Here is a 26,041-nt window from a genome sequence, read left to right as displayed (position 1 = left end):
AGCCCAGAGAGGTAAACTGACTTCCCAAGGACACACAGCAATGAACCCTGTGGAAATGGGAGGGCATCTAGGGGTGTGAATACTGCCTGTGGGTGCTCACCCAGGAACGTCCACTGCCTTCCACCACGACAGGGCCTCTGCCAGGTCTCGCTGGCCTCACAGAGCCTCCCAACAGGATGGAGGTGTCTCCCACCACTGATTTCCTCACACTGCCTGCAGAACTGTCTTTCTAAAGACAGATCTGGGGACTTGCCTCACGATCCAGTGGCTAAGACTCCACCACAACTAAGAGTTTGCACGCTGTAACTAAAGATCCTGCAGGCTGCAAAGAAGATCTAAGACCCCATGTGCTGCAACTGAGACCTGGTGCAGCCAAATAAATAAATAAAAACTGGAAAAAAAAGTTACTAAAGACAGATCTGACCATGCCACTCCACCGCTTCACACCTCTGAGTGTTCCCAGAGGCTTCTAGACTTCCTGGCCTTGCCTCACCTCTCTCCCAGTCACACCTGCCCTCCACCCGCACACACTCCTCTCTGCCTTTGCAGACAGTTTCCTGGTTGGAAGGCCTTTTCCTTTTTTCTCCACCCAGCAAATTCCAGCTCATCCTTTCAGGCTCTTCTCAAATCTCTCTCTAGGCTTCTACAATTTTTCCAGGCAGAGTTACAGCTCCCTCCTCGGGGCTCTTTGCACATCTTAATTATCCAAGGGAACAAGTGCTCAGAGAAGCTAAACCTGGAGCCATATGTTCCTTCATTTATCCTATAAGCACTAGAGATGTTTGTACCAGTGTTGATGCAAAGATGGAAAGGGGTCCCTGGAGGAGAGAGACATGCGGAAGTACAAGCCACCTGTTACTGCAGAGGCTGAGATGCAGAGGGTGTGAAGGTGGTCCACCCCCCCGGGGGTGGTGGGGCAGCCCAGCACCAATGTGAGCATGGACCAGGCTGCTGCTTAGCCAGATTCACACTCACAAGACCAGCACACCTGGCAGGACCATGTGACCTCCACTCAGCAGGACAATGAGGCCTGCACTCCGGACTCCTGTTTAGAGTCTCTACAGCCTCTTGATTCCTGCTCACACCTGCCCCTCAAGTGAGCTCCCCTTGGGAATCAAGGGGCTCCCAACTCTTATCTATGAGGATAAGAGGTTGCTCTGGATGGAGGAAGGGACCAGAGTCCCGTCTGGTGAAATCCTAGTGGGGGACATTACCCCCATTTGAATAGATGCTCTGTAACTGAACTGTGATGTCACTTGTGTCTCCCACGGTGACCACGTGTGTGATGGTGGTGGTTCAGGGCCCTGAAAAAAGGCAGGTCTGATGTGCACACGAACGTCTACAGCAGCACTATTCCCAGGAGCCAAAAGCAGAAACAGCCCAAATACCCATTTCCAAGGATAAGATAATGAAGTCCATCCACACAATGGAAGATTCCTCAGTCAGAAAAAGGAACGAAGTACTGATACAAATGCTGCCACATGGATGGGCCTTGAAAACGTAATGCTAAGTGAGAGAAGCCAGACAAAACAGCCACATATAGTACGAGTCTCTATATGAAGAGAGTCTTCATATAGAGAGAGTCTATCTGAGCGGCAGATCGAGAGAGACAGATTAGACTAGCATTTCCTGGGAGCTGGGGACTGGGGGTAGTGAGGCTATGAGGTGAAGGGTTTCCCTTAGTGGTGACAAAAACCTATTAATACTAGATTGATAGTTATAGATGACAACTCTATGAATATACTAAACACTATTGAATTGTACACATTAATTGGGTGAATTATGGGGTCTTCTCTGGTGGTCCAGAGGTTAAGAATCGGCCTTCCAATGCAGGGGATCCGGGTTCAATCCCTGGTTGGAAAACCATGATCCCACATGCAACTGGAGCAACTAAGCTGGAGTGCTGCAACTAAGACCCATCACTGACAATAAATTCATGTTTTTTAAATTATGAATTATACGGTACATGAACTATATCTCAATAAAACTGTTAGAGGAAAAAAGGGGGCGGGGGTGGAGCCTGAGAAGGGAAGTCAGGATTCCAGCCCTCGGGAGAGAGACACCAAGTCACCGAGCCCACGTGACATGACCCGTGGACTCCAGCTTACTTTGATCTGACTCTGTATCCTCCACATTTCTTTCTTGTAACGATGTTGGCTTTGTAGGGAGAGCAGAGTAGCAGAGAGTGTTCGGTCAGTGGACCAAATACTGACGGTAAGTGAATGCACTGCCATTGAGGTTTGTTAATTAGTGGGGTTTGCTAGTCAGAGTCTCATGATTTGGGCTGACAGGGACGGTTTCTGAGGGCAGTTACCTCACGAAGCCCAGCCCGCCAGCCATCCACTCCCCATCTGAACAGCAGAGCAATGACTAAGCCTGCTGCACTCGAGAGCCACTTCTGGCCTCTGAGACTCTGAGCTGCCGGCTGAAGGCTGGGGAGGGGAGCCGGTCAAAGAAGAGACCACAGGCAGCCTTCCGTGTTCTGTCCGTGCTCACCCACAGGGCAGGGTTGCAGGAGCTATGCCACCTTTGGGAGTGACTGGTCAACCCCTTTGGAAGCCATTGCCCAGAAACGGGTGATAACAATGCAACCTGACAGCCCCCGATGGTCAGCTAGCAGATGCTCAGTAAAGCACTTTCTGCTGAAACCATAGGTCCAAAAGCAGGAGACAGGTAAGGAGAAGGAATAGAGGTCCCCACGAAGGGCTGGAGGAGAGGGCACCACTGCAGCTGGGCGACTGCATATGTGAGCTATCTAAACTGTCAGGACCTAAGTGCCCTCATTGGTGAAATGAAAAGACTCGATTGGTGATTCCCTGAAGATTCATGAGGGTTGTGATGAGGATTTTAGAAGCCACTTTCTTTTTTCTTTTTCTTTTTGGCTGTTTTGTGTGGCTTGTAGGATCTTAGTTCCCCGACCAGGGACTGAATCCCGGCCCTCGGCAGTGAGAGCATGGAGTCCTAACCACTGGACTGCCAGGGAATTCACTGTAAAAAGCCACTTTTAATAATAAAATAGCAAAGCCAGTGGAAATCAGATATTTACCACCAAAAGACTAAACACACTTACTAAAAGATCAACTATTTCTTTTAAAAGTTAATCACATTTTAATCACTGTTTACTATTTGTTACTGTTTTCATCGAGATATATATAGATATATCTCCGGAGCTTCCCTGATGGCTCAGTGGTAAAGAATCTGCCTACAACGCGAGAGACAGGGATTCGATCACTGGATTGGGAAGATCCCCTGGAGGAGGAAATGACAACCCACTCCAGTATTCTTGCCTAGAAAATCCCATGGACAGATGAGCCTGGCAGGCTATAGACCATGGGGTCACAAAGAGTTGGACACAACAAAGCACGCAGTTCATATATATCTCCATCCTTGACTGGCCAAGAAAAGTGGGAAAATTAATGATTAATAAATGCAGACTATGATGTAGTTACAAGGTTTCAAAACAATTGGTTCATTAAGAAAAATGATCCAAACTGGCCTCAAAGGAGAGAAGGCTGAATAGCTGGACCAATGTTTTCACAATACTATCTCCGAGTAGGGTGGGGCCTAATTACCCAATGATGTCACCTGATACAGGTGTGCCAGTGATGTAATCCACTCGCTCTCAGGATTTAACCAGAGGCAATTTCATGGTAGATAACCTACCATCATATTTCACATGACACCACCTCCTTCACTCTCGCCCCACAGCAAATCGGTGGACTGGAAATGAAATCACCCAGGCGGTAGAGACCAACCTGTGATAGGTGTGGATGCAGACGACTGGCTGGCCGCCACCACCCGGCCAAGAAAGGCCTGGACAAGTTCCATGGTCCGACGCCCAAATTTAAAATGTTCACCCCCAAATCACCATGCTGCTCTGGAATGTCTGCACAAGCATTTACTCCAGGTAATCTTGTGTCTGTAATAAACCTCCAAGCCTCCGTTTCTTCACCAAGAGAAAAAGAATCTGTCCAGTCCAACGTAAACAAAAGGTGTGATGATGGTTATGACAATTTTTATTCACATGTTTGATAGCTTCCTATAAAAATTTTCTAAAGCAACAGTTTCCTAGTATATGGTCCCTCAGAGCACCGCTTTCATAGAGTGCTAATGTTTCATGGAAAAAGACAGTTCAGGAGGCAAATAAGTTTGGTATGTATTGAGAGAAACCAAGTCAAACCGAGGACGGCAGAATCAGCATCTTTCATGTGCTAACGTGTATTTTCAGGAAGTGGATGGCTACGGATTTTAAACCATATTTCACAATGGATTCCTTTCTGACTGGAATATCTTACAGGACTTAATGGTCCAAGAAAGACAGTTTGGGAAGCCGAATTTTACGACTGGGGACTGGCATAGACATGAAAGTCCCATAGCTTCCTTGAGCTTTACTTTTCTCCCCCATAAAATGAGGACACTCTGCTGTCCTACAGGGTCGTAAAGCTGACAGGTTACACACGAAGCCTGGCGCATGGTAGTGCTTTTGTGCTTAGTTGCTCACTCGTGTCCCACTCTTTGTGACCCCAGGGACTGTAGCCCACCAGCTTCCCCTGTCCACAGGATCTCCCAGCAAGAATACCGGAGTGGATTCCAGGGGAATCTTCCCAACCCAGGGATTGAATCCTCCTGCACTGGTAGGTGGATTTTTTACCACTGAGCCACCTGGGAAGCCTCCCTGCAAATGCTAGCACTTCTCTATGTTAGTTAAGGAAGAAAACTCAATGAACCTGGAAATCTAACTTTTTTCTTCAAATCAGATGAAAAAGAAAATTTTTTTTTGGCTGTCCTGAGCGGCATGTGGGATCTTAGTTCCCCAACCAGGGATCGAACCCAAACCCCCTGCAGTGGAAGTGCAGAATCTTAACCACTGGACCGCCAGGGAAGCCCCTAGATGAAAAACTTTAATAATAACCACTAGAATAAAATGCTCTGTGCCCTCTGGAGTTACCTGCTAATATCAACACTCTTTTTTTAACCCTGCCTTTCAAGGAGCAGCCTCACCTCTGAGAGCCAGGGCACCGGCTTATTCCACTTCAGGTAGCTGCTGTTTCCACTCCCACCACGCGCTGAGCCTGGGTCCTGGCAGAATAGAGAAGAATGAACTTGGTGGGAATATGAAGGGGGGATAGGACCGGGGCCCCTTGAACATGCCTGAGGGGATGCAGAGGGTCAAGAGTCAGAGTCCTGCCGTCAGAAGCTTGTCAACTTAAGGACATTCCTATTTCTGGTCCACACTCCGTCCCTCACCAACATACCTCCAATGTATACTCCTGGGATGTTTCTGCTTTCCTGACTTCTCTCAGTCTTCCCATACCAAAAGCATTTTTTTCTAGTTAGACCAGGCTCTCCTGAGGACAGGGACCCTGCCTCCCTCATCCTCTACACCCCCTTAGGGTGCAATTCATTTATCCTAACATTTGTTCCCTTGGGGACACCCCAATTCTTCCCTACCCTGCAGGTCCTTGGGCTCAGTTAGGCTCTGGTCCAGCCTTGGGGGCAGTGTCTGTTCTAGGCTCAGAACCTTAGGGCTCCAGCCTGAACTAGCCTCGAGTTCCCGAACCCCCACCCACAGCTGCTTCTAGGGACCAGCAGGCCAATAAACGCTATCAGGAAAATGCTCCATTATTTGCAACTATTTGCAGGGAGGGGTGTCTGTCTACTGCATCATCTGTGACTCTTGGCTGCCAGCATCCGGGATGGTGACTGGAGGACCAGCCCAGTCATCCCAGCAGGAGGTGAGACACGCTGGTCCTTCCTCCAGCCCCTGCTCTTGCAGAGATGGAGGCCACATCCCTGGACAGCTCAGACTTGGGGATGGCAGGATGGACATCTCTACCCGCAAGGTAGGAGAGCCTGGGATGCCAGTCTGCCATCCAGGGCATCCCTCTGCTCTGCCTCTCCTAACATGGGAAAGCGGAGGATGCCTTCAGGGTTATGTGGGTGAGTTGGGGGGGACCAGAGTTAAGGCAGCAGCAAGGGGACTGCTGACCCTGCCACGTACCTTGAGGCCCAGCCTCTGGGGACGGTAGAACTGCAGATTTGGGTCCACAGCTGGAATGTTTCTGCTGGCCAGAGCCTTGGCCAGCTCCCTCCAGCTGCCATACCCTGAGGAGGGGAAAGAGGAAGAGAGGAACAAGGTCAGTACGACCCGAAGGCTGCATACATCCGTGAGACTCAGGGCAGGAGAACCGAGGGAATGGCATTCCTTCTGCTGCTCCTCACAGGCTGACTGTGAAGTGGGGGTGGGAGTGTCGGGAGACAGTTACACCTTGGCCAAGGTCAACACGGCAGAGAGTGAGGACATGAGCTCATCTCCTGTTGGGATTTGCTGTCTTTCCTAAGTCAGAGAGGGAGCCAGGCTGGGTGAAAGCAGAGCTTTGTCCTGCCACGGTGACCACCTCAGGCCACCTCTCCAGGCCTAATTTGCCCAAAAACCATCGTGGGGAAGGAAGAGTCTCACCGGACAGCGGAGCTAAGCTTTCCCCTCCACAACTTTCCCTCCTCCAACCCAGGGAGCCAGCGGGGTGGTGTGACTGGGAGGCCCTCACCCTACCCACTGCTAGTTGCTGGGCAGCTAGATGGACCAGAACTGGGGATGGGGGCAGGAAAGGGTGAGCCAGGACCTTGTGTCCACCAATCGGATCTAGTAACAGCTGGAGATGTGGGATTCAAGGACCAGCTCCTCCTGGATTGATCTGGAGGCTGTGAGCTGGCTGATGCCTGTGCCCTCCAGCACAACCTGAGAAGGTAACGGTCACGCCACAGTGAGAACAAGGGGACATGCGTTTTTTGCATTCACCATCACACAAAGGGGCTGCTGAGGGTGGGATGGGAGAGTCAGAATTCAGCCATCAGCACTGATGTCCACGGGCGGCTGGGGCCACCCCCAGGTGAGGGGGATGCTTTAGCAGGACGGAGACTTTGATATGTGGAAACATGAGCCAGAATCACAGGCTTCCAGGAGCTGGGAGGGGCATTCAAGACCACCTACTCGGGACTTCCCTGGGGGTCCAGTGGCTGGGACTCTGCACTCCCAGTGCAGGGGGCCTGGGTTTGATCCCTGGTCAGGGAACTAGATCCCACATGCCACAATTAAAACTTGGAGCATCCAAGAAAAAGAAACAAGATCACCTAGTCCTCATTTCAGGTGGGGAAATGGAACCCTAGATATCTGGGCTTACTCAGCAAACACAGTTGAACCCCTGTCCACAACGGGTACATTTAAGACACCCCCAGCAGATGCCTGAAACCACACATAGTATCAAACTACATATATACTCTGTTTATTCCTACGCACCTATGATTAAGTTTAATTAGATGGTGAGAGACTAATAATATGAAAAGTAAAATAGGACAATAATACAGTGTATCATAATAAAAGTTATATGAGTCACCTTGTCTCAAAATATTTTACTGTACAAAGTGAATGCCTTTGCCATCTTAATTGAGCACTTACTTATCATGCACTGAAGCTATAACTTTAGCAGTTTCTGCTTTGACAGCAAAACCAGTACAAATTTCTTTTCCCTTCTTCACAATTTCAGGAGTAGAAGATTTGCTCTTGCTGTAGATCTTAGCAACCTTAGTATATGATTTTTTTTTTCTTTATTAAGTTTCACCTCTTCACTTAAAAGAAGCACTTTAAGGGACTTCCCTGGCAGTCCAATGGGTAAGACTTTGTACTTCAACTACTGACAGCACAGATTTGATCCCTGGTCTGGGGAACTAAGATTCCACGTGCCACATGGCGTGGTCAAGAAGAAGCAACACATTAGGCTTCCCTTTGGCAAATTTACATTCCCAGCATTACTACTCTTGCACTTCAGGGACAGTATTAAGTGGAATAAGAGTCACTTGAACACAAGCAGTGTGATGCCAGGACAGTCTGATAACTGAGACGGCCACTAGGAGACCAACGGCGGGATATGCGGGAGAAAGAGGGTGACCCACCTCCTGGGCAGGACGGAACTGGATGGTGAGAGATTTCATCACACTGATCAGAACGGTACACAACTGAAAGCTTCTGAATTGTTCATTTCTGGAATTTTCAATTTAATATTTTCACACTGTGGTTGACCTTGGGTAACGTGAACATGAAAAGTGAAATCATGTCATGGATCGGGGCAACCACTACAGTTCGGACGGAAACCACTTCGCTGCAAAGGTGCAGGAACCTCTGCAACAGCTTCCTCAAGATGCCCCCAGGACAGCAACTTCCCTGGGGGTCCAGTGGCTAAGACTCCACGCTCCCAACGCAGGGGGCCCAGGTTCTATCCCTGGTCAGAGTACTCGATCCCACCTACTGCAACTAAGAGTTCCCATGCTGTAACTAAAGATCCCGTGTACCACAACTAAGACCCAGCACAGCCAAAAAAGCAAATACATAAATGTTTTTTAAATGATCTCTCCAGGACACCACAGCGGGTGCTGCGTGTGAGTGAGACTGGCATCACTGGCCACTAGGAGCCAAGAGCTGCCCAGAGGCAGAAGTGTCCTAGGACCCCCACGCCAGCACTGGTAGAGACACCACCACCCAAGCAGACACAGAGGAAAGAGTACAACTCACAAATATAGGTCACAGAAGGTGGACACCAGCATTTTGCCCGGGTGTGTGTGTGAGTGACTCTGGGAGAGGGAGTTGGAAAGTGGGGTGCAGTGGGGGCTTTTCTTGCCCAGTTATGTTCTCGGGGTGGCCTCTCAGGGTTTCCTTTGCACCTCCCAGGCATGATCTCATCTGAGCCTTGCAGAACCTGGGGAGATGGGCCAGGTCTGATTACCCCCACCGCACAGATGGGGAAAGAGACGCCAAGAGCTGAAGGTCACAGAGTCCACTGTTGTTACAAAGCTGGGGTCAGCACAGACAGCCTGTCTGTCTCACTGGCCAGTGTTTCCTCATCCAGCCTACATTTTCTCCTGGGGATGCTGTTCAGGGAAGACTGTGGGGAATCTGGCGGGCTGAGGCCTTGGCTGGAGATCGGTGCCCCTGGGTTTCTATGCAGACATTAGCCATCCGCTGGTGTTGTGTTTATCAAGACTTTTGCAGGTTTATCCCACCGCATCAAGGTCTCTGCTGTTTCCATGGCGGGCCAGCTGGCAGGCAGAAACAGGTCAGACTAGTTCAACGCAGAGAGATGTTTTAGGGAAGCAGTATTCAGGGGCTGGTGATGTGAGGTGAGGACAGGGGAGGGGGGTGGAAGGAGGAAGAATGTTCCGAACCTGGTCCTGACTTTCTGCATGAGCTCACAGGAGAGATGCTTGTCCCCTGCTAACCCCACTCAGACACCGCTAATGGAGCCCCATCTCTGCCCAGGCCCCAGGGGCTCTGGGTTAGTGGCTGGGGCAGGGGGCCTAGGTGACACATGATTCACACTGTGGGAGGGGAGGGGTGGGCAGGCACTGCCTTGTCTCTGCCTGGGGACGATTGGGTCACCTATTCCTTGACTCTGCGCGGTGACTGAAGACCATCTCCTTGTAGACAGGCGTGAGGACACAACACTGAAAACACAATGCACCCCATCCTCGGGGTTCCTGTGGGTCTCACACCCACATTCTCTCCCACAGACTCGTCTTCAGTTCCAACCAAACTCTCTCTGGCTCCTGAAAGTCACACAGAAGGCGAGATGACTCACTCCATGGTCAACGGACTCTCACCGTGGTTTCATCACGCCCTGTTCTTGCATTTGCTGGGAAGGGACAAGGAACATCTGTTCCTGGACCAAACTCTGGATGGGCTCCTCTGAGCTCTCTTTTTGACTAGGCCTTGTCCTTGGACCCTGTCCTTGGCCTGCCCAGCCCAGATTTTAGGAAGAATCCTAGTAAGGCTGCTTACAGAATTCCCCCCATCCTTGGTAGTTGAACCTGATAGCCAGGATCATGTTAGGCTTGGCTAGCAGGAGTCCCCTAGCCTGATGGCTCCTCCTGGTCACTTCCCATCCACTGACCCCTCACTCTGCCTGTGTCCTGTGAATCCCCAGCTGCCTTTGCTGTCTTTGGAACTGAGCTTAGCTCTATACCATGGTCTTTCTCCCATAGTGTGACAGTTCTAAGTTCAATCTGTCCGTCACCTTTAACTTGTGCCTGGCTCTACTCCTGTCTCTTTTTAAAAAAAAATATTGATTTATTTTAATTGGAGGATAATTACTTTACAATACTGTGATGGGTTTTGCCATACATCAGTATGAATCATGTATGAATGACGAATCATGTATGAATCATGTATGAATAGACATACATTGTCTCCTCCATCCTGAACCCCTCTTCCATCTCCCTCCCCACCCTATCCCTCTAGGTTGTCCCAGAGCACTGGCTTTGGGTACCCAGCATCATACACCGAACTCGCACGGGTCATCTCTTTTACATATGGTAATGTGTATGTATCAATGCTATTCTCTCAAATCATCCCACCCTCCCCTTCTCCCACTGAGTCCAAAAGTCTGTTCTTTTATGTTGGTGTCTCCTTTGCTTTTCTCTCTCTCTTTTTTTTTTTGGCTGCACTGCATGGCATGCAGGATCTTAGTTCCCCAACCAGGGATTGAACCTGCATCCCCTGCAGTGGAAGTATGGAGTCTTAACCACTGGACTGCCAGGGAAGTCCTTTTATTTCTCTTTAAAAGAAGGTAAGAGGTGGGTTTCCCAGTGAACAAGGACAGATCCACTGAAGGGAGGGAAGGCCAGTGGTTAAACCTAACTGGGCCCTGCCTGGGTCACAGAAGCAGGGCCCAGTTAGGTACACGGCTTTGAAATACCTGGAGCGAGACAGTCAACAGCCCAGGTTAGCAATTCAAAGAGCAGGAAATGCTCTTTGCAGATGTCACAGTACGGAAAAGACAAGAAGGCTCTAGAGTCAGAAAGGTCTCTCTGGCTTTCTACCATGAGAAATGGTGACTAGACCTCGTGAGCGACTAGTTGAAGCTCTTTGGCCCAGTTTCCTCCTCTGGCTGGTGGGGGTGATGATGCCTGCCCCACGGGAATGCCACGAGGAGCCAGTGATGTCCGTCAGGCCTGGTGTGCAGTCGGACACAGTTAGCGCTCCTTCCTCCAACAACATCTGCTGAAGATGTGAACTCCAGCCGCTTCAGAATGTTGCAAACCACAGATGGCCAGTAGCCGTCTGTGCAGAGCAGGCAGACTGCAGGCCAGCAGCAACTCTGTGGTAGGGGTATAGACAGTCTTGGACAGTCTCCTCTCTGTTGCTTGGGCTGCTCCCTGCGCCCCTCACATTACCCACCTATTCCCCCCACCCTCCACCCGTTAATATTCACTGAGTCCATAGTAGGAGTCAGGCACTGCGTGGGGCTTTTCTTGTGTTTACCCTGCCAGTGGAGACCCCGGTCCTGATCAGCCTCTCTGCGGAGACCAGAAGCTAAAGAATGTGCCGATTCAACCACTGACACTTGTCACCTGCCCTCAGCTAAGTGAACTCCCGCTCCGGGCCAGAGTGCCAGCTGCCAGGGCCTGTCTCTCCTGCACCAGGTGTCACATTTGTGCCAGGAGACAGACACCCCGATCTCAGGTGACAGACAAAGCACCAGCAATGGGCCTCACATTCTGCCCTCACAGAGCTGGGCTATCAAATTCACCATCAGCCCCCACACTGCCAACACCCTTCCTCTGCGCAGCATGGACTCTTCAAAGGCCTAGAGATCATCTCTTCAGCTCTTTGGTGAAAATATGGCATATGCACAGCCCATAGTCCTTTATTACTATTTTTTTTTTCCCGAAAAACTCTCGTGTGTATTATTCCACTGCATCCTTACCACCTCCCTGTGAACTGTCATCTTCCTTAGAGATGAAAAGATACAAAAGTGAAGTCACACAGTGAATAAGATCATCCATGTAAAGGACTTGGTGTCTGGAACACAGCAAGCAGTTAACACATTGCAGCTCAATATTTCAACATCGGTCATGTATTGCTCAGTTGTGTCCAACTCTTTGCGACCCCGTGGACTGTACCCCTCCAGGCTCCTCTTGGACACGACTGAGGCGACTTAGCACACGTGCACATGTGGCAGATCTGAAACTTGCATTCATTTCTCCTGGTCTCTGGTCTGAGTTTTTTGCTGGTATTGTCATGTGGTCCATAGAGATGTTCCCACGAGGGAGAAAGGCAGCTCCTGGCTACTCAGACAGATCTGAGGTCGTTGGTGAAGGTTCAGTTGATGGACTGGACGTGGGGGGTGGAATCAAGAATGACTCAGAGGGAACTCTCTTGCACTGTCAGTGGGAACGCAAACCGCTATGGAGAATAGTATGGAGGTTCCCTTCAAAAAAACAACCACAGTACTCCTATATGACCCAGCAATCCCACGACTGGGCATGTACCCCGAGAAAACCATGATTCAGAAGGACACATGTACCCCAGTGTTTTCTGAAGCTTTATTTACAACAGCCAGGACATGGAAAGAACCTAAATGTCCAACAACAGACAAATGGTTAAAGAAGGTGCCATTCATATACACAATGGAATAGTACCCAGCCACTGAAAGGAACAAAATAGGGTCATTTGTAGAGATGTGGATGGACCTAGAGTCTGTCATACAGAATGAAGTAAGTCTGAAAGAGAAACACAAATATCCTGTATTAATACATATACGAGGAATCCAGAGAAATGGCACAGATGAACTTACTTGCAGGGCAGGACTACAGACACAGATTCAGAGAACGGCTTTGTGGACACAGCAGGGGAAGGGGAGGATGGGACACGCTGACAGAGCAGCACTGACGTGTACACTACCACGTGCAAAATAGAGAGCTAGTGGGAAGCTGCTGTACAGCACAGGGAGCTCAGCCTGGTGCTCTGGGATGACCTAGAGGGGTGGGATGGGGGCTGGGGGGGGAGGGAGGGAGGCTCAGGAGGGAGCGGATTACAGGTATACATATGGCTGATTCACTTCGTTGTACAGCAGAAACAACTAACACAATATTGTAAAGCAATTAAATTCCATTTAAAAAAATGATTCCGGATATGTACCCTGGCAGTTGGAAAATTGGAGTTGCCATCCCTGAGATGGGGAGGATGGGTGTCAAAGCAGAGGGGCAAGCATGGTGGGGGGTGTGTATCCGGCAGGCAGGGGCGATCGACCACCTCTGGCCTGGGCAGGGCTGCACTGCAAAGGGCTGGTGTCTGCCCTGAGCTGAGATGCACTTTGCAAGATGGGAAGGCCTGAGCCCTCGAGGGCCACAGGAAGGCGGGCTGAAGGACCAGCCAGGAGGGCGGGTAAAGGACCCAGAGACCTGAGGTGAATGCAGATGATTTGCTAAGAACCTCAGCATCTGTACAGAGGCAAGGTGATGAACCCTGGAGGAGCCGAGCAGAGAAAGAGCCCTCGTCCCACCAGAGAACAGCAGGCTGTCCAGGGGATGGGAGGTCGTGACGCCCAGGCACTGTTTCACCAAGGCTGGGAACCAGCACTGCTTCCTGGGACCAGAAAGCAAGACTGACTCTGACCTTGGCATGTACCCGAGGGCCAGTCACACAGGCCCCGCAGAGCAAAGCTGCTGTGGCTGGATGCCAGCAGGCCCCGGGCGCCACCAGAAACCCAAGGTGGCACAGAAAGCCAGGGACGGAGCCAGAGACTGTCATCTGGGAGAGAGTCTCAGGCAAAGACACAGCCTTTCCTTTCCAGCTGTGACACCCCAGGGGACCTGATGCAAGAGGAACGATTACTACTGCAACCTTAGCATGTATGGGTCATACACGTACTTATGTTTATGGTAAAAGAAATATAGATGATTGTATTCAGGACAACAAGCCTACAGGAAAACAAGGCTTAGAGGATTAAAAACCTCACTGAAAGTCACAGGGATAGTAGGTGACAGAGGGTTTGAACCCTGAGTCCTAAATTTCACACTTTCTATGGGACACACTTGACTACCTGATCCAACTCTGCCACCATCATCACTATCACCTCCTACTCACCCCCCACACCTCCCACACTAGCTCCCCACCCCTCCAATTTGGTCAATAACACCTCCCCAAATAAGCCCCGGAACAGCCGTGCCTACTCGCTTAGTCTCTCAGTCATGTCTGATTATTTGTGACCCCAGGCTCCTCTGTCCATGGGGATTCTCCAGGCAAGAACACTGTATTGGGTAGCCATTCCTTCTCCAGGGGATCTTCCCAACCCAGGGATCGTACCCAGGTCTCCCACATTGCTGGCAGATTCTTTACCATTGAGCCATCAGGGAAGCCTAAGAATAATAGAGTGGGTGGCCTATCCCTTTTCCAGGGGATCTTCCCAACCCAGGGATTGAACTGGGGTCTCCTGCATTGCAGGCGGATTCTTTACCATCTGAGCTACCAGGGAAGCCCAGAAAGACCCAAACACCCCCAAAGAGCTGGAAAATCGGACAGGAAGCATCTGCACATAGGCCTGCCACCCTTGCCCTGGTTTCTGAGCCTTGTCCTTCTCAACACGAGGGCGAGCCATGCAGTAACTGTGGGTCACGCTCTCTCGGAGCTCAGGTGCATGGACTGGAATGGGGTCCGGGATGGGAGACAGGTGGGGCCCCAATGTCTCCCCAGACCCTCTGATTTGATAAGCAGAGATACAGGAAGGGCCCCAAAGAGCCTCTTTCCCCCTGCCTGCCGCCGTCTCCAGCTGCTGTGCTCAGAGCCGAACAGCAGCTGCCCCCTCCTCCCTGCTGAGCTAGCTGCTCACCCCGCCAGCTCCCCACCAAGCCAGCCGGGAGCTGCTGTGGGGCCTGGATGAGCAGGGCAGGCAGGGGCTTGCCGGTCAGACACCAGGGACTGTCCCTACTGCGCTGCCTGGGCTGCCTGAGGGGACCCAAAAGGGGGCAATGGAGCTGTGCAGGGACGTGCTGGGCACTTTAGCTCTGCTGCCAGTGTCCAGCTCACCTGGACTCCCAGATCTGAGTGAAAGACTCTAAGTGGGTGGATGAGGCAAGGAGACAGAGGGAGGGGGCAAATGCCCTTTGTCTTCTGTGCTCTGCTTGGGGAGCACAGGATCTGCCTGCACACGGACCCACCCTGTAACTTCCTGCCACCCCCCAGCCATGGAATGACCCACATCGGTCCCCCTGAAGGTCTGGCCAGGCTCCAGGGCACCTTCAGGACTTTGTCATCATCACCATCACTGTGACAAAGAACAAAACAGAACTGACAACCTTTCAGGCCCTGGGTACACGTCCAGATCATGACAGCACAGTCATAGCTACACACACAGTTCTGTCTGGGGGGAATTTTGACAAAGACGCTTGATGAAATGAGATGGTTTCTAGAAAATCTAGAGGTAACAGGGTCCAGAGGGGCTTCCCAGGTGGTGCTAGTGGTAAAGAACCTGCCTGCACTTCAGAAGACGTAAAAGACTCGAGTTTGATTCCTGGGTCAGGAAGATCCCCTGGAGGAGGGAATGGCAACCCACTCCAGTATTCTTGCCTGGGAAATTCCATGGACAGAGGAGCCTGGGGGGCTACTATCCATGGGGTTAGAAAGAGTCAGATGCGACTAAAGTGACTTAGCACATGGACACACAACAGAGTTCAGGATTTCTAAAACTGGCCCACACCCAATTAACCCTCGGGTGGGTGGACATGGATGAGGACCCCTCAGGTCAGACTGTCTTGTCCAGTCATCCCTCCAGAATGGGACACAGACACGCTTCTAAACGTGGAGAAGCAGAGGGACGACATTTTCCTGTATTGGAGAAAAGCAGGAGTTCAGAGGTGGTCAAGGGTAAGCAGTCGGCAGACTAGGAAGAGCATGAATCCATGAACCAACCAACCCCCTGGCATTTACTGAGCACCTGTTATATCCTTGGAGCTCAGCTAAGTGTTGATGGAGAAAAAGGTAGAAGCGGAGTCTTTCCGCTCCCTCCACTCCAGGTGCACTTGGGGTGGGTGTCGTGTGAATGAAGGGACCGACGTGTGTATGGCCTCCTGTGCCTGCTCTGGACTCAGGCCCCACCCCATGCAGGGTGAGCACAAGCAGACACAGGTGCACAAGCAGATGACACACAGGTGCACCTCTGGCAGCTGGGTTCACGGGAGCTAATGGCACAATATTGTGACTATCTCCCAGACTTTCGGGAACCTCAAAGTGCTCTACAAACATTTCTTGGGATCAGAGAACCAGTCTCTAGGATCCCAGAGTTCAAGGGAAGCAACACAGACGGAAGAAAACCCAGGAGTCGGCCCAACAGACAGGACCCCCCTGAAGACCTGACGTGGCCCATGGAAGCCCTGGGGTTTGGAGCCACCATGGGCTCTAGGTACTTGGGCTTCTATAGTTGTGGTACGTGGGCTTAACTGCACCACGGCGTGTGGATCTTCCTGGATCAGGGATTGAACCTACATCTCCTACATTGGCAGGCAGATTCTTTACCACTGAACCACCAGGGAAGCCCCGGCTCATTTTTAAAAAATATTTCCTAACAAGTATCCTTTGTTTGTTGAGTGGGAAAACAACAGAACCCAAAGGAAGGAGGAAGAGAGAGGAACCCTGAGGCTAAGAAGTTTCCAAGGTCCACAGAGGGACTCAGTTTGGTACCTGGAGCCACGGCTCTGAAGGCTCCTCCCCCCAGGTGTCTCCACTGAAAACAATGTACTCTTTCAAGCATCTTGCTTCTCCCTTCACCATCAGCCTGAGGACAAGAAAGATGCAGGGTCTGATCTGAAGGGCTGCCTGCTGCCAGGTGGGGAGGTCTGACGGAGCTGACTTGCCAAAGTCAAGCTGAGGTTGTTGTAACCTGTCCCGGGAAGGAAGGCAAAGAGTGGGGAAGAAGGGCATGCCCACAGCTGCCCTGGTCTCCAATGGAGAACCTGGGGCCTGCGTTCCTCGTGCCCCAGAATATCACTCAAGGGTGAGACCACACTTAGGATGGAGGCCACCACCATGTGCTACCCCCAGCCCCAAGCTGGCATCCCATACCATCCAGATCCATCCGTGGGATCCATCACATCAGAGCTCTCTCTTATATGTTCATCCCGATCCTATTGAAGAGGAAAAGTTAAATTTTACATAACCTCCTGCTCGTTCTGCCTCTGTAACTCAGCTTTCTCCTTGCAAAGTCTGGATCATGTAGGTCACCTGGTCTCAGAAACTGGGGACTTACAATACTACGAACTGGCACTTATCTCAGTCAGTCTTGTCCTGCTCTTTGAAATTGTCCAGCCCTGCAAACCTGCTTAATCATGCCTGTCTGGTTAAAGGTCAGGCATCCCCTTCCCCATCTTGACTGCTGTGCCCACGCGTGAAACCCCTTAGTTTAAACCAGTCTATTGGCAGCTAGTGTTGCCCACTATTGTAGGTCTATAAAAACTCTGTAACCCCTTTGTTCGGGGCTCTGAACTTGGGGTGTTAACTCCTCTGGGCCCACCGGTGTAATAAACCCGAGTTCTCCAACTCTCCGAGTGTGGTGCTTGGTTTCTCGATTACTGGTTTCTGCAACACTATGAGTCATGTCCACCTTGCTGACGGATCACAGAGACACACAGCCTAGTCAACGGACTTGCCAAACAATGTCAAAGAGGAGCCTGGGTAAGCCCAGGCTAGAGCCAAGGGCTCGATGCTCACCACATCACAGCACCATACTCACTTGTGGCTGTGGGATTCAGTGGGCTACAGGGAGCCTGGGTAGGGGAGGACCTGGCTGCACCCACTCTGGAAGAGGGCCGACTATTAGCACCGTGCTGGCAGGAACTAGGTCTCATTATTATATTCCCACCATGTAAATCGGTTGGAATTAGAATCACCATGCTACTTCCAGTCTCTATGAATCTGACCATTGGACACCTCATCTAAGTAGAATCATACAATATTTGACCTTTGTGTCCAGCTTCTCTCACTTAATGTTTTCAAGGTTCATCCACGTGGTATCATGTGTCAGAATTTCCTTCCTTGTGCAAGCTGGACCACATCCCTTCGTATGGATGGACCACATTTTGTTTCTCTGTTCATCTGCTGATGGACATCTGGGTCATATCTACCTTCGGCCACTGTGCTGTGAACACGGGTGAGCGAGTGTCTGTTCCAATCCCTGCCTTCTTTCTGGAAGGCACTGTCTTTTAAACTGCTACAAACAGACTCTCCTGGTGGTGCAGAGGATAAGAATCCACCTGCCAAGTCAGGGGATGCAGGTTCAATCCCTGGCCCGGGAAGATTTCACATGTTGAGGAGCAAGTAAGTCCCTATGTCACAACTTCTGAGCCAGAGCTATAGAGCCTGCAAGCTGCAACTACTTAAGCCTGCACACTCTAGGGCCCACGAGCCGCAACCACGGAAGCCCACGCCCCTAGAGCCCCGTGCTCTGCAATGAGAGAAGACACGGTAATGAGAAACCCATGCACCACACCTAGAGATTAGCCCTCTGCTCATTGCAACTAAAGAAAGACCTCGTGCAGCAACAAAGACTCAGTGCAGCCAAAAATAAATAAATACTAAAAGAAAACCCACTCTCTTAAACTGCCTAAATCTTTGTCCATTCTTCCAGAGACAGGCCAGAGGGTGGGGATCAGGCTGCCACCCTCATGGTAGAGACACGGTGGGAACCTCGTGTTCACCTGAGGATGCAGGTGGTCTGGGGACCACTGGTGGGAGCAGAGAGCAGCCTCCCAGGTGACAGGTTAGGAGGGAGAACAGAACTTCCAAGCGGACCCAGGATGGGCCCTCCTCAGGAACAGCGACGTCCTAGTCCACCAGCCTGTGTGGAAACAAGCAGCTTCAACACAACCCAGCCTCAGAGAGAGGCAAAGTTGCCTGGGCCCTTGGAACTGCAGCCTGGTGCCAATACCAGTCCACAAACTGGTCCTCAGGGAGACAGGTACGGAGGCTCAGAGCAAGCATTAGGAACCCGTGAGTGCAAGCTGAGGTTTCTGTAACATCAACATAGTACAGGGCAGTGGAGGCCATCTGGGATGTCTTGAACTCCCCTGGAGAGTCGCGTGGGCTGCAAGCCTCATACTGTAATGTGTAACGTGGCCACAACGGTGATGGGTTGGGAGCCAAAATCCAGAACTGGAAAAACCGGCCCTTTCTCAAGACAGTATGTTCAGTTAGCATCAGAGGCATGCCTGCCTTCTCTCCTTCTCTCTCTCCCTTCCTAGCTTGGACACGAGGTGATTTCAGGAAAGACTACAAGTGTGGCCCACAAAGTCAGGAGAAGCACACAAGCAGGCCAAACCAGGGCAGCAATGGAGTCCCCACCAGCCAACGATGCTCCAAACCCTGTGTGTCTCCACTTGGAACACAAATTCCCAGGAAAGAGCCTCAGCTTGGGCTGGGTATCCCTATGGTGTCGAAGGGGGTAAGACCCCTGCAGTTTCACTAGAACAACAGGTAGGGGGAGTGAGCAGTCTCATCATGGGGGATTTTCTGAATCTTCCATGTGAAAATAGCTTAACTTAACTTAATAACTGACCATGATTCCTAAAACAAAAGTATCTGAGACTTGTCTGAGAGGCATATTTTTTAAGCAGGGGCACATAAACGAGAAGGCAATGGCACCCCACTCCAGTACTCTTGCCTGGAAAATCCCATGGACAGAGGAGTCTGGTAGGCTGTAGTCCATGGGGTCGCTAAGAGTCGGACACGACTGAGCGACTTCACCTTCACTTTTCACTTTCATGCATTGGAGAAGGAAATGGCAACCCACTCCAGTGTTCCTGCCTGGAGAATCCCAGGGACGGTGGAGCCTGGTGGGCTGCCGTCTATGGGGTCGCACAGAGTCGGACACGACCGACGCGACTCAGCAGCACATAAACGCGGATACAGCTGAAAGTATCAAAGACATAGACACACCATGGAGTTAGCTCCGTAATGCTTAAAAGACTTTACAGAATATGGGGAACATGGGAGAGTGGATTATTTAGAATATCCTTGGGACGGACTTCCCTGGTGGTTCAGTGGCTAAGACTCCACACTCCCAGTGCAAGAGGCTCAGGTTCAATCCCTGGTCAGGGAACTAGATCCTGCATGCCACAGCTAAGACCCAGTGCAGCCAAATAAATAAATGCTGCAGCTACTATTCAGTTGCTCAGCCATGTCCAACTCTTTGCAACCTCATGGACTTGAGCCCGCCAGGCTCCTCCATCCATGAGATTTTCCCAGGCAAGGATGCTGGAGTGGGTTGCTATTTCCTACTCCAGGGTATCTTCCCAACCCAGGGATTGAACCCCTGTCTCCTATATTGGCAGGAGGATTCTTCACCACTGCACCACCTGGGAAGCCCCCAAATAAATCAGTTCAGCTCAGTCGCTCAGTCATGTCCCACTCTTTGCGACCCCATGGACTGCAGCACGCCAGGTTTCCCTGTCCATCACCAACTCCCGGAGCTTACTCAAATTCATGTCCATCAAGTCGGTGATGCCATCCAACCATCTCATCCTCTGTCATCCCCTTCTCCTCCTGCCTTCAATCTTTCCCAGCATCAGGGTCTTTTCAAATGAGTCAGTTCTTCGCATCAGGTGGTCAAAGTATTGGAGCTTCAGCTTCAGCATCAGTCCTTCCAATAAATATTCAGGACTGATTTTCTTTAGGATTGACTGGTTTGATCTCCTTGCAGTCCAAGGGACTCTCAAGAGTCTTCTCCAATAACAACACAGTTCAAAAGCATCAATTCTTTGGTGCTCAGCTTTCCTTGTAGTCCAACTCTCACATCCATACATGACTACTGGAAAAACCTACAGCTTTGACTAGATGGACCTTTGTTGGCAAAGTAATGTCTCTGCTTTTTAATATGCTGTCTAGGTTGGTCATAGCTTTTCTTCCAAGGAGCAAGCATCTTTTAATTAATTATTAATCAAATAAATAAATATAAATATTTTTAAGTAAAAAATAAAATAAACTTGGTCTATTATAATGCATAACACTCAAATGTTTATTCAAACTTAATTTTGTATGATGTGTTCCAGTAGGTGATCTAAAAAGTGGTTGAAGTAAAGTGCAAAAGAAAGCAACTTTAAGGAACAAATCCAACTGCACTAGATATGCTTGTAAATAAACGAATGGCATAAAAAAAATGAAGACATTCAATTAATGACTGATGATTTTACTGAAATAACTTTCATCGTTTTTACCATAGCTTGTCCTCTAAGCACCTTTATTAAAAAACATTTATCTATATATACAGGGCTTCCCTTGTGGCTCAGCTGGTAAAGAATCTGCCTGCAATGCGGGAGACCTGGGTTCAATCCCTAGGTTGGGAAGATGCCCTGGAGAAGGGAAAGGCTACCGACTCCAGTGTTCTGGCCTGGAGAATTCCACGGGCTGTATAGTCCATGGGATCCCAAAGAGTTGGACATGACTGAGCGACTTTCACTTTCACAGAAATATCCACAAGCACATTAAATATTCCTTTGCCAGGCTATCTATCTACATTCTATTGACAGATGGAAGGAAAAAATATCCTTTCCTCTGGGTTAACAGCAACTTCTTAAAATAAATGAACAAACAGAGACTTCCCTGGTGGTCTAGCGGCTAAGACTCTGCACTTTTTACTGCAGGAGGTGCCAGCTCAATCCCTGGTCAGGGAACTAAGGTTCCACACACTACATGGCATGGCCAAAATTTTTTTTAATTTTAAAATTTACAATAAATGAACAAATGTAAGTATACTTGATAATAAGGGGAAATTTAGAATTGGTGGCAAAGGACCCAAGCAGAAGCTTGGTTGACCTTGTCTGTTTTCTACCTTCACAAATAAGACTCTGCTCACTGGACTGCAGTGTAGTTATTAAAATATCTCCATAAGCGCTGACACTACTGAACTAAATACCCCAAGAGAGTCTCTGCCAGGCTACTCTCAGCTTCACAAATGCAATGAAACCCTCTGTGATGGCTGATTAAATGGCTCATTCATGTTGATGTTTGACAGAAAACAAAATTCTGTAAAGCAATTATTCTTCAATTAAAAAATAAATAAATTTATAAAAAAGTAAACTATTAATACAGGGTTTTTATATCTCAAACAGTGAAAACACCAGCTCCACGTCTACAGGGGAAAGAGCAATGAGTAGAAGACTGAAAATCTGATGAAGTCCACTGATCATCTGATGTGTCAGCGACCAAACTTTCTGAACCCAAAGTCAGGCTCTGTGGTCTGACCAAGGCAACAGCACGTCTGCCGCAGTTCATCTTTCCTGGAAACCCAGGCCAAACAGCCACACTGTTTATCTGACACTAAGTTATCGGTTTCACAGATCGCCATTGACTTAGCCTCACCAAATTGGCTAAATTTGCTGTTGAAATGACCAGCGGGACCAATCTGTACAACTCTGTCTAGCCTACATATAGCCAGGATAACAGGAGTGCTGGCCAGAGATGCGCAAATAGCTCCAGAGGGTCAAGTTCATTCCAAGGTCCTGTACTCAGGCTGTGCCCTCACCCTGCCCTCCCAACTGTTCCCCATGCTCTCCTCCTCTGAGCCACAGACAGCACTGGGCCGGGGGACAGCAGGCCCCAGCAGTACACAGAAGTGGGGGCAGCATGGAATTACTGACAGGCTGGATGAGTTCTGAAATCCCCCCATGTCAAGGACACGTGGAGCGGGTGGAAAGCCAAGGGTGTCAAAGCGGCTCCCCTGGCGGCAAAGACTTCCAGGATAAACGTCCCCAGAATGGCACTATGTAAGGGGGCGGGAGCTTCACTCTGCCCGCTTTTTGCTGAGGATACTGAACTCCATGGGGTCTCAAAGAATCAGACATGACTTAGCAACTGAACAACAACAACAGCTGAGCTGAGAGGCAAGGTCACCCAACCTGAATCCATGTGCCTGATGTGTCTTAAAGAATCTCAGTGAGTGAGTTCCCTGGTGGCCCAGTGGTTGAGACTCTGCCTTCCAGCGCAGGGGGTGCAGATTTGATCCCTGGTCAGGGAGCTACTTAAGAGATGTGGGTTCGATCTCTGGGTTGGGAAGATCCCCTGGAGGAGGGCATGGCAACCCACTGAAGTGTTCTTGCCTGGAGAATCCCATGGACAGAGGAGCCTGGAGGGCTACAGTCTATAGGGTCACAAAGAGTGGGACACAACCGAGCAACTTAGCTCGTTCCCTCACTCCGGGAGCTGATCCCATGTTCCTTGAGGCCAAAAAACCAAAGCATGAAACAGAAGCAATACTGTAACAAACTCAATAAAGACTTTAAAAATAGTTCACATTAAAAAAAAAAGTCTTCAAGCCAACACATCAAGGTCCAGCAGGGACCAAAGAGGAACTCAAGGGTTCATGCTTCAAATTGGACAGAATGCGGATCCTTCCCAAAAACGGAGAAAGTGAGAGAGAGAGAGAGCTTTGGAGAGGAGCCAGGACCACAAGCACGCTCCAAAGACTAGGAGAGGGGGGCTTGCGACCACCGAGCCAAGACCTGCTATGATCACAACCTCTGAGATCTTAGACTTTCGGTCCGAGCAACTCTCGTTTCACCTGCATGATACTGAAATGGTTTCTGGAACATTGTCCCACTTGGGGTACTTACGAAGACAAGCAAGGCACAGAGAACTGAGATTATTTTTTTGGCCTCCTGAGCTTAAACTTTGATATTTAATGACCCATGATAGCGGTCAGTATCCTAGTAACACAGAAGACCCTTGGGGATCTATTTACTGTTTAGCATTCCCGGGTCTTAGGGGAATATGTTTTCTGTCTTTCAAAGAGCCTGTTGTAGGCAGTTTGGAGAGTAAGATGCAAATATTCCCTTGAGCAGGCTGAGCCCTGCACTAGGTTTCCTCGGAGCTCACCAGCGCACAAAAACACATGCAGGCTTCGCACAAAGAAGGCACAGTCTCATATTTATTTTGAAGTGGCTTCTTGGATCAGCTTGTTAGAGTTGCAAGGGCTACACTAAATGGCTCACAGTGGGAAGAAAGCTTAAAAAGAGACCTGTGGAAGGAAAGTGGAAGCTGCACAGCGGTCACTTACTGGATTTATTGAACATCTAGTATGTACACAGTAGCCGCTCTGCCCGGCTCTGTGTGAAGAACCAGTGCAGGAGCCAGGAAGATCTGGAATCAGATCGAGCCCCAGCCCTGTCACTTCTAGCTATGTGACCTTGGGCAAGTTCCTTAACCTCTCAGGGCCTTAGGCAACTCACCTCACCACCACCACCCCATTCTTCACTTAGAAAGATTATTAATAATTAGGTCTGTGAATGAATTAAAGCAACATTTCCTCCCTGTAGGCAGGATAAGAGGCGGCTCCCTCAGCACTGGGGGGCCCAGCTGCTGTTTACTGATTGTTTACTCCACCCCCACATATTTTATTCGTTAATATCCAACACACACTAACCCCATAAGGTAAATGTTTCTCTCCCCATTCTCCCAATAATAAAACTGAAGTTAAAGAGTTTACAAGATTTGCTCAAGATCTCGTAAATGGCCCAACTGGGATTCCAACTAGACCAGTCCTGTTTGGCTTCAAAGTTCACAGTCGTCCTGGTAGCCCTATGAACCCTGCTTCCTCGACCCAGGTCTGCCTCGCACACTCAGGGTACAGCGAGGCCCCTGGAGTTCACAGAGAAGGATCCTGGCAGTTCGGGAAGACGTCATGATGGAGGAGCATCCAGAGCAGGTATTCTGGGAAGCAGGTGGAGTTGCTGGGCTTGGGAAGGGAAGGGAGTCACTGCTCCCAAGGAGTCATAGCTTTTATGGGGCAACTTGGGTTCTTTCTGGCTCTAAGCCCCACCCAGGCACCTGCCTTGGTTCCCGCCTGGAACACAGAAGCATTTCACTAGAATGCAAGTAGCCTGTGAGCACCACCCTCTCCCAGTGCTGGAGTGCAGACGTGTACCAGGTAGAAGTTGACCCCTGCAAGCCCCACTGCCCTGCTTCTGGCCACTGCTCGGTCCTCTGGCTAATAGCTCCCCTCATTGTTCCTACCTTCACATCTGCACAACCCACCTTGGGGTTCAGTCTGGAACCCCTTCCGTTACCTGTCTACACACCCCTACTCTCCAATCTCATCTGGTCCTTGGGAATCCTGTCTGAATGATGATGGCTTCCCTAGCTGCCCCCTGCACCCACCCTGAAGTCCACCTTTGAGTGATGAATCCACTCCCCCACTTGGAGACTCGAGAGGCATCTCCAACTCAATAGGCCTAAAGCCAAGCTCTTGATTTTTCCTGCCAAGCCTGTTCCTCCCAATCCTCCCCATTTCAGTAACTGCAATTCCAGCCTTCCAACTGCCCAGATCACAAATCTTGGAATCATTCTGGATTCCTCTCCCCACATTTAATGCATCAGCAGGTCCCCTCATCTACACCTTCAAAAACTACCCCAAACCCAACTTCTTCTGATACCTCTACAGCCTGCACCTTGTCCTGGCCACCCCTCTGTCTGGTCTGTGTGCCTCCACCTTCAGACCCTACAGTCCAGCAGCCAAGTGACCTCACTAAAAGGCATGCCACATCAACCTCCTGGTCAGAACACGCCAAGTCCTGCCCAGCTCACTCAGAGTACAATCCAAGGTCCTTTAGGTCCTATAGGTTAGGCTTGCCAGGGGCAGGCCTGGGCTACATTGTTTGTTCTGGCAGAGTTATTATCAGCATCCAGTTTCACTGTCAAAAGTGTCTCAAAGAATATAAGTTGGTACAGCCACTATGGAAAACAGTACAGAGGCTCCTCAAAAGACTGAAAATAAGGACTTCCCTGGTGGTTCAGTGATTAAGAATCTGTCTTGCAATTTAGGGGATGTGGGTTAGATCCCCGGTCAGAGAACAAAGATCCCACATGCCAAGGAGCAACTAAGCCCATGAACTGCTTCTAGAGAGTCCATATGCCTCGATGAAAAATATCACATGACCCAGCAAAGATCCCTTGAGCAGCAACTAAGACTCAACGAAACTAAATAAATACATAAATATTTTTTAAAAGATGAAATATTTTTTAAAAGACTAAATATAGAGTTGCCATATGATCCTGCAATCCTACTCTTGGGCATATATCCAGACAAAACTATTACAATTTGAAAATAAATAAACACCCCCATGTTCAAAACAGCAATAGCCAAGACATGGAAGCAACCTAAATGTCCATCAACAAATGAATGGATAAAGAAGATGTGGTACATATATACAATGGAATACTTATTTAACT

General features: G+C 49.8%; 1 protein-coding gene across 2 annotated transcripts in view; it reads right to left on the bottom strand.

Annotated features, from left to right (window-relative positions):
* The window catches only part of B4GALNT3 (beta-1,4-N-acetyl-galactosaminyltransferase 3), a 92,385-nt gene that overhangs the window by 17,216 nt on the left and 49,128 nt on the right, over positions 1–26,041 (bottom strand). For both annotated transcript variants that reach the window (XM_081594074.1, XM_081594075.1), the window contains exons 2-3: positions 6,002–6,105; positions 5,002–5,079 (exon numbers count right to left, since the gene is read on the bottom strand). In XM_081594074.1, the coding sequence (XP_081450200.1) occupies positions 5,002–5,079; positions 6,002–6,105 (182 nt within the window). The remainder of the gene's footprint in view (positions 1–5,001; positions 5,080–6,001; positions 6,106–26,041) is intronic.

The sequence above is a fragment of the Giraffa tippelskirchi genome, chromosome 4, assembly GCF_054371585.1.
Source record: "Giraffa tippelskirchi isolate mGirTip1 chromosome 4, T2T-mGirTip1v1.2.pri, whole genome shotgun sequence".
NCBI classification, from domain to species: domain Eukaryota; kingdom Metazoa; phylum Chordata; class Mammalia; order Artiodactyla; family Giraffidae; genus Giraffa; species Giraffa tippelskirchi.
The sequence above is the reverse complement of the archived record's forward strand: the minus strand, read 5'-3'. Positions and strand labels throughout refer to the sequence as shown.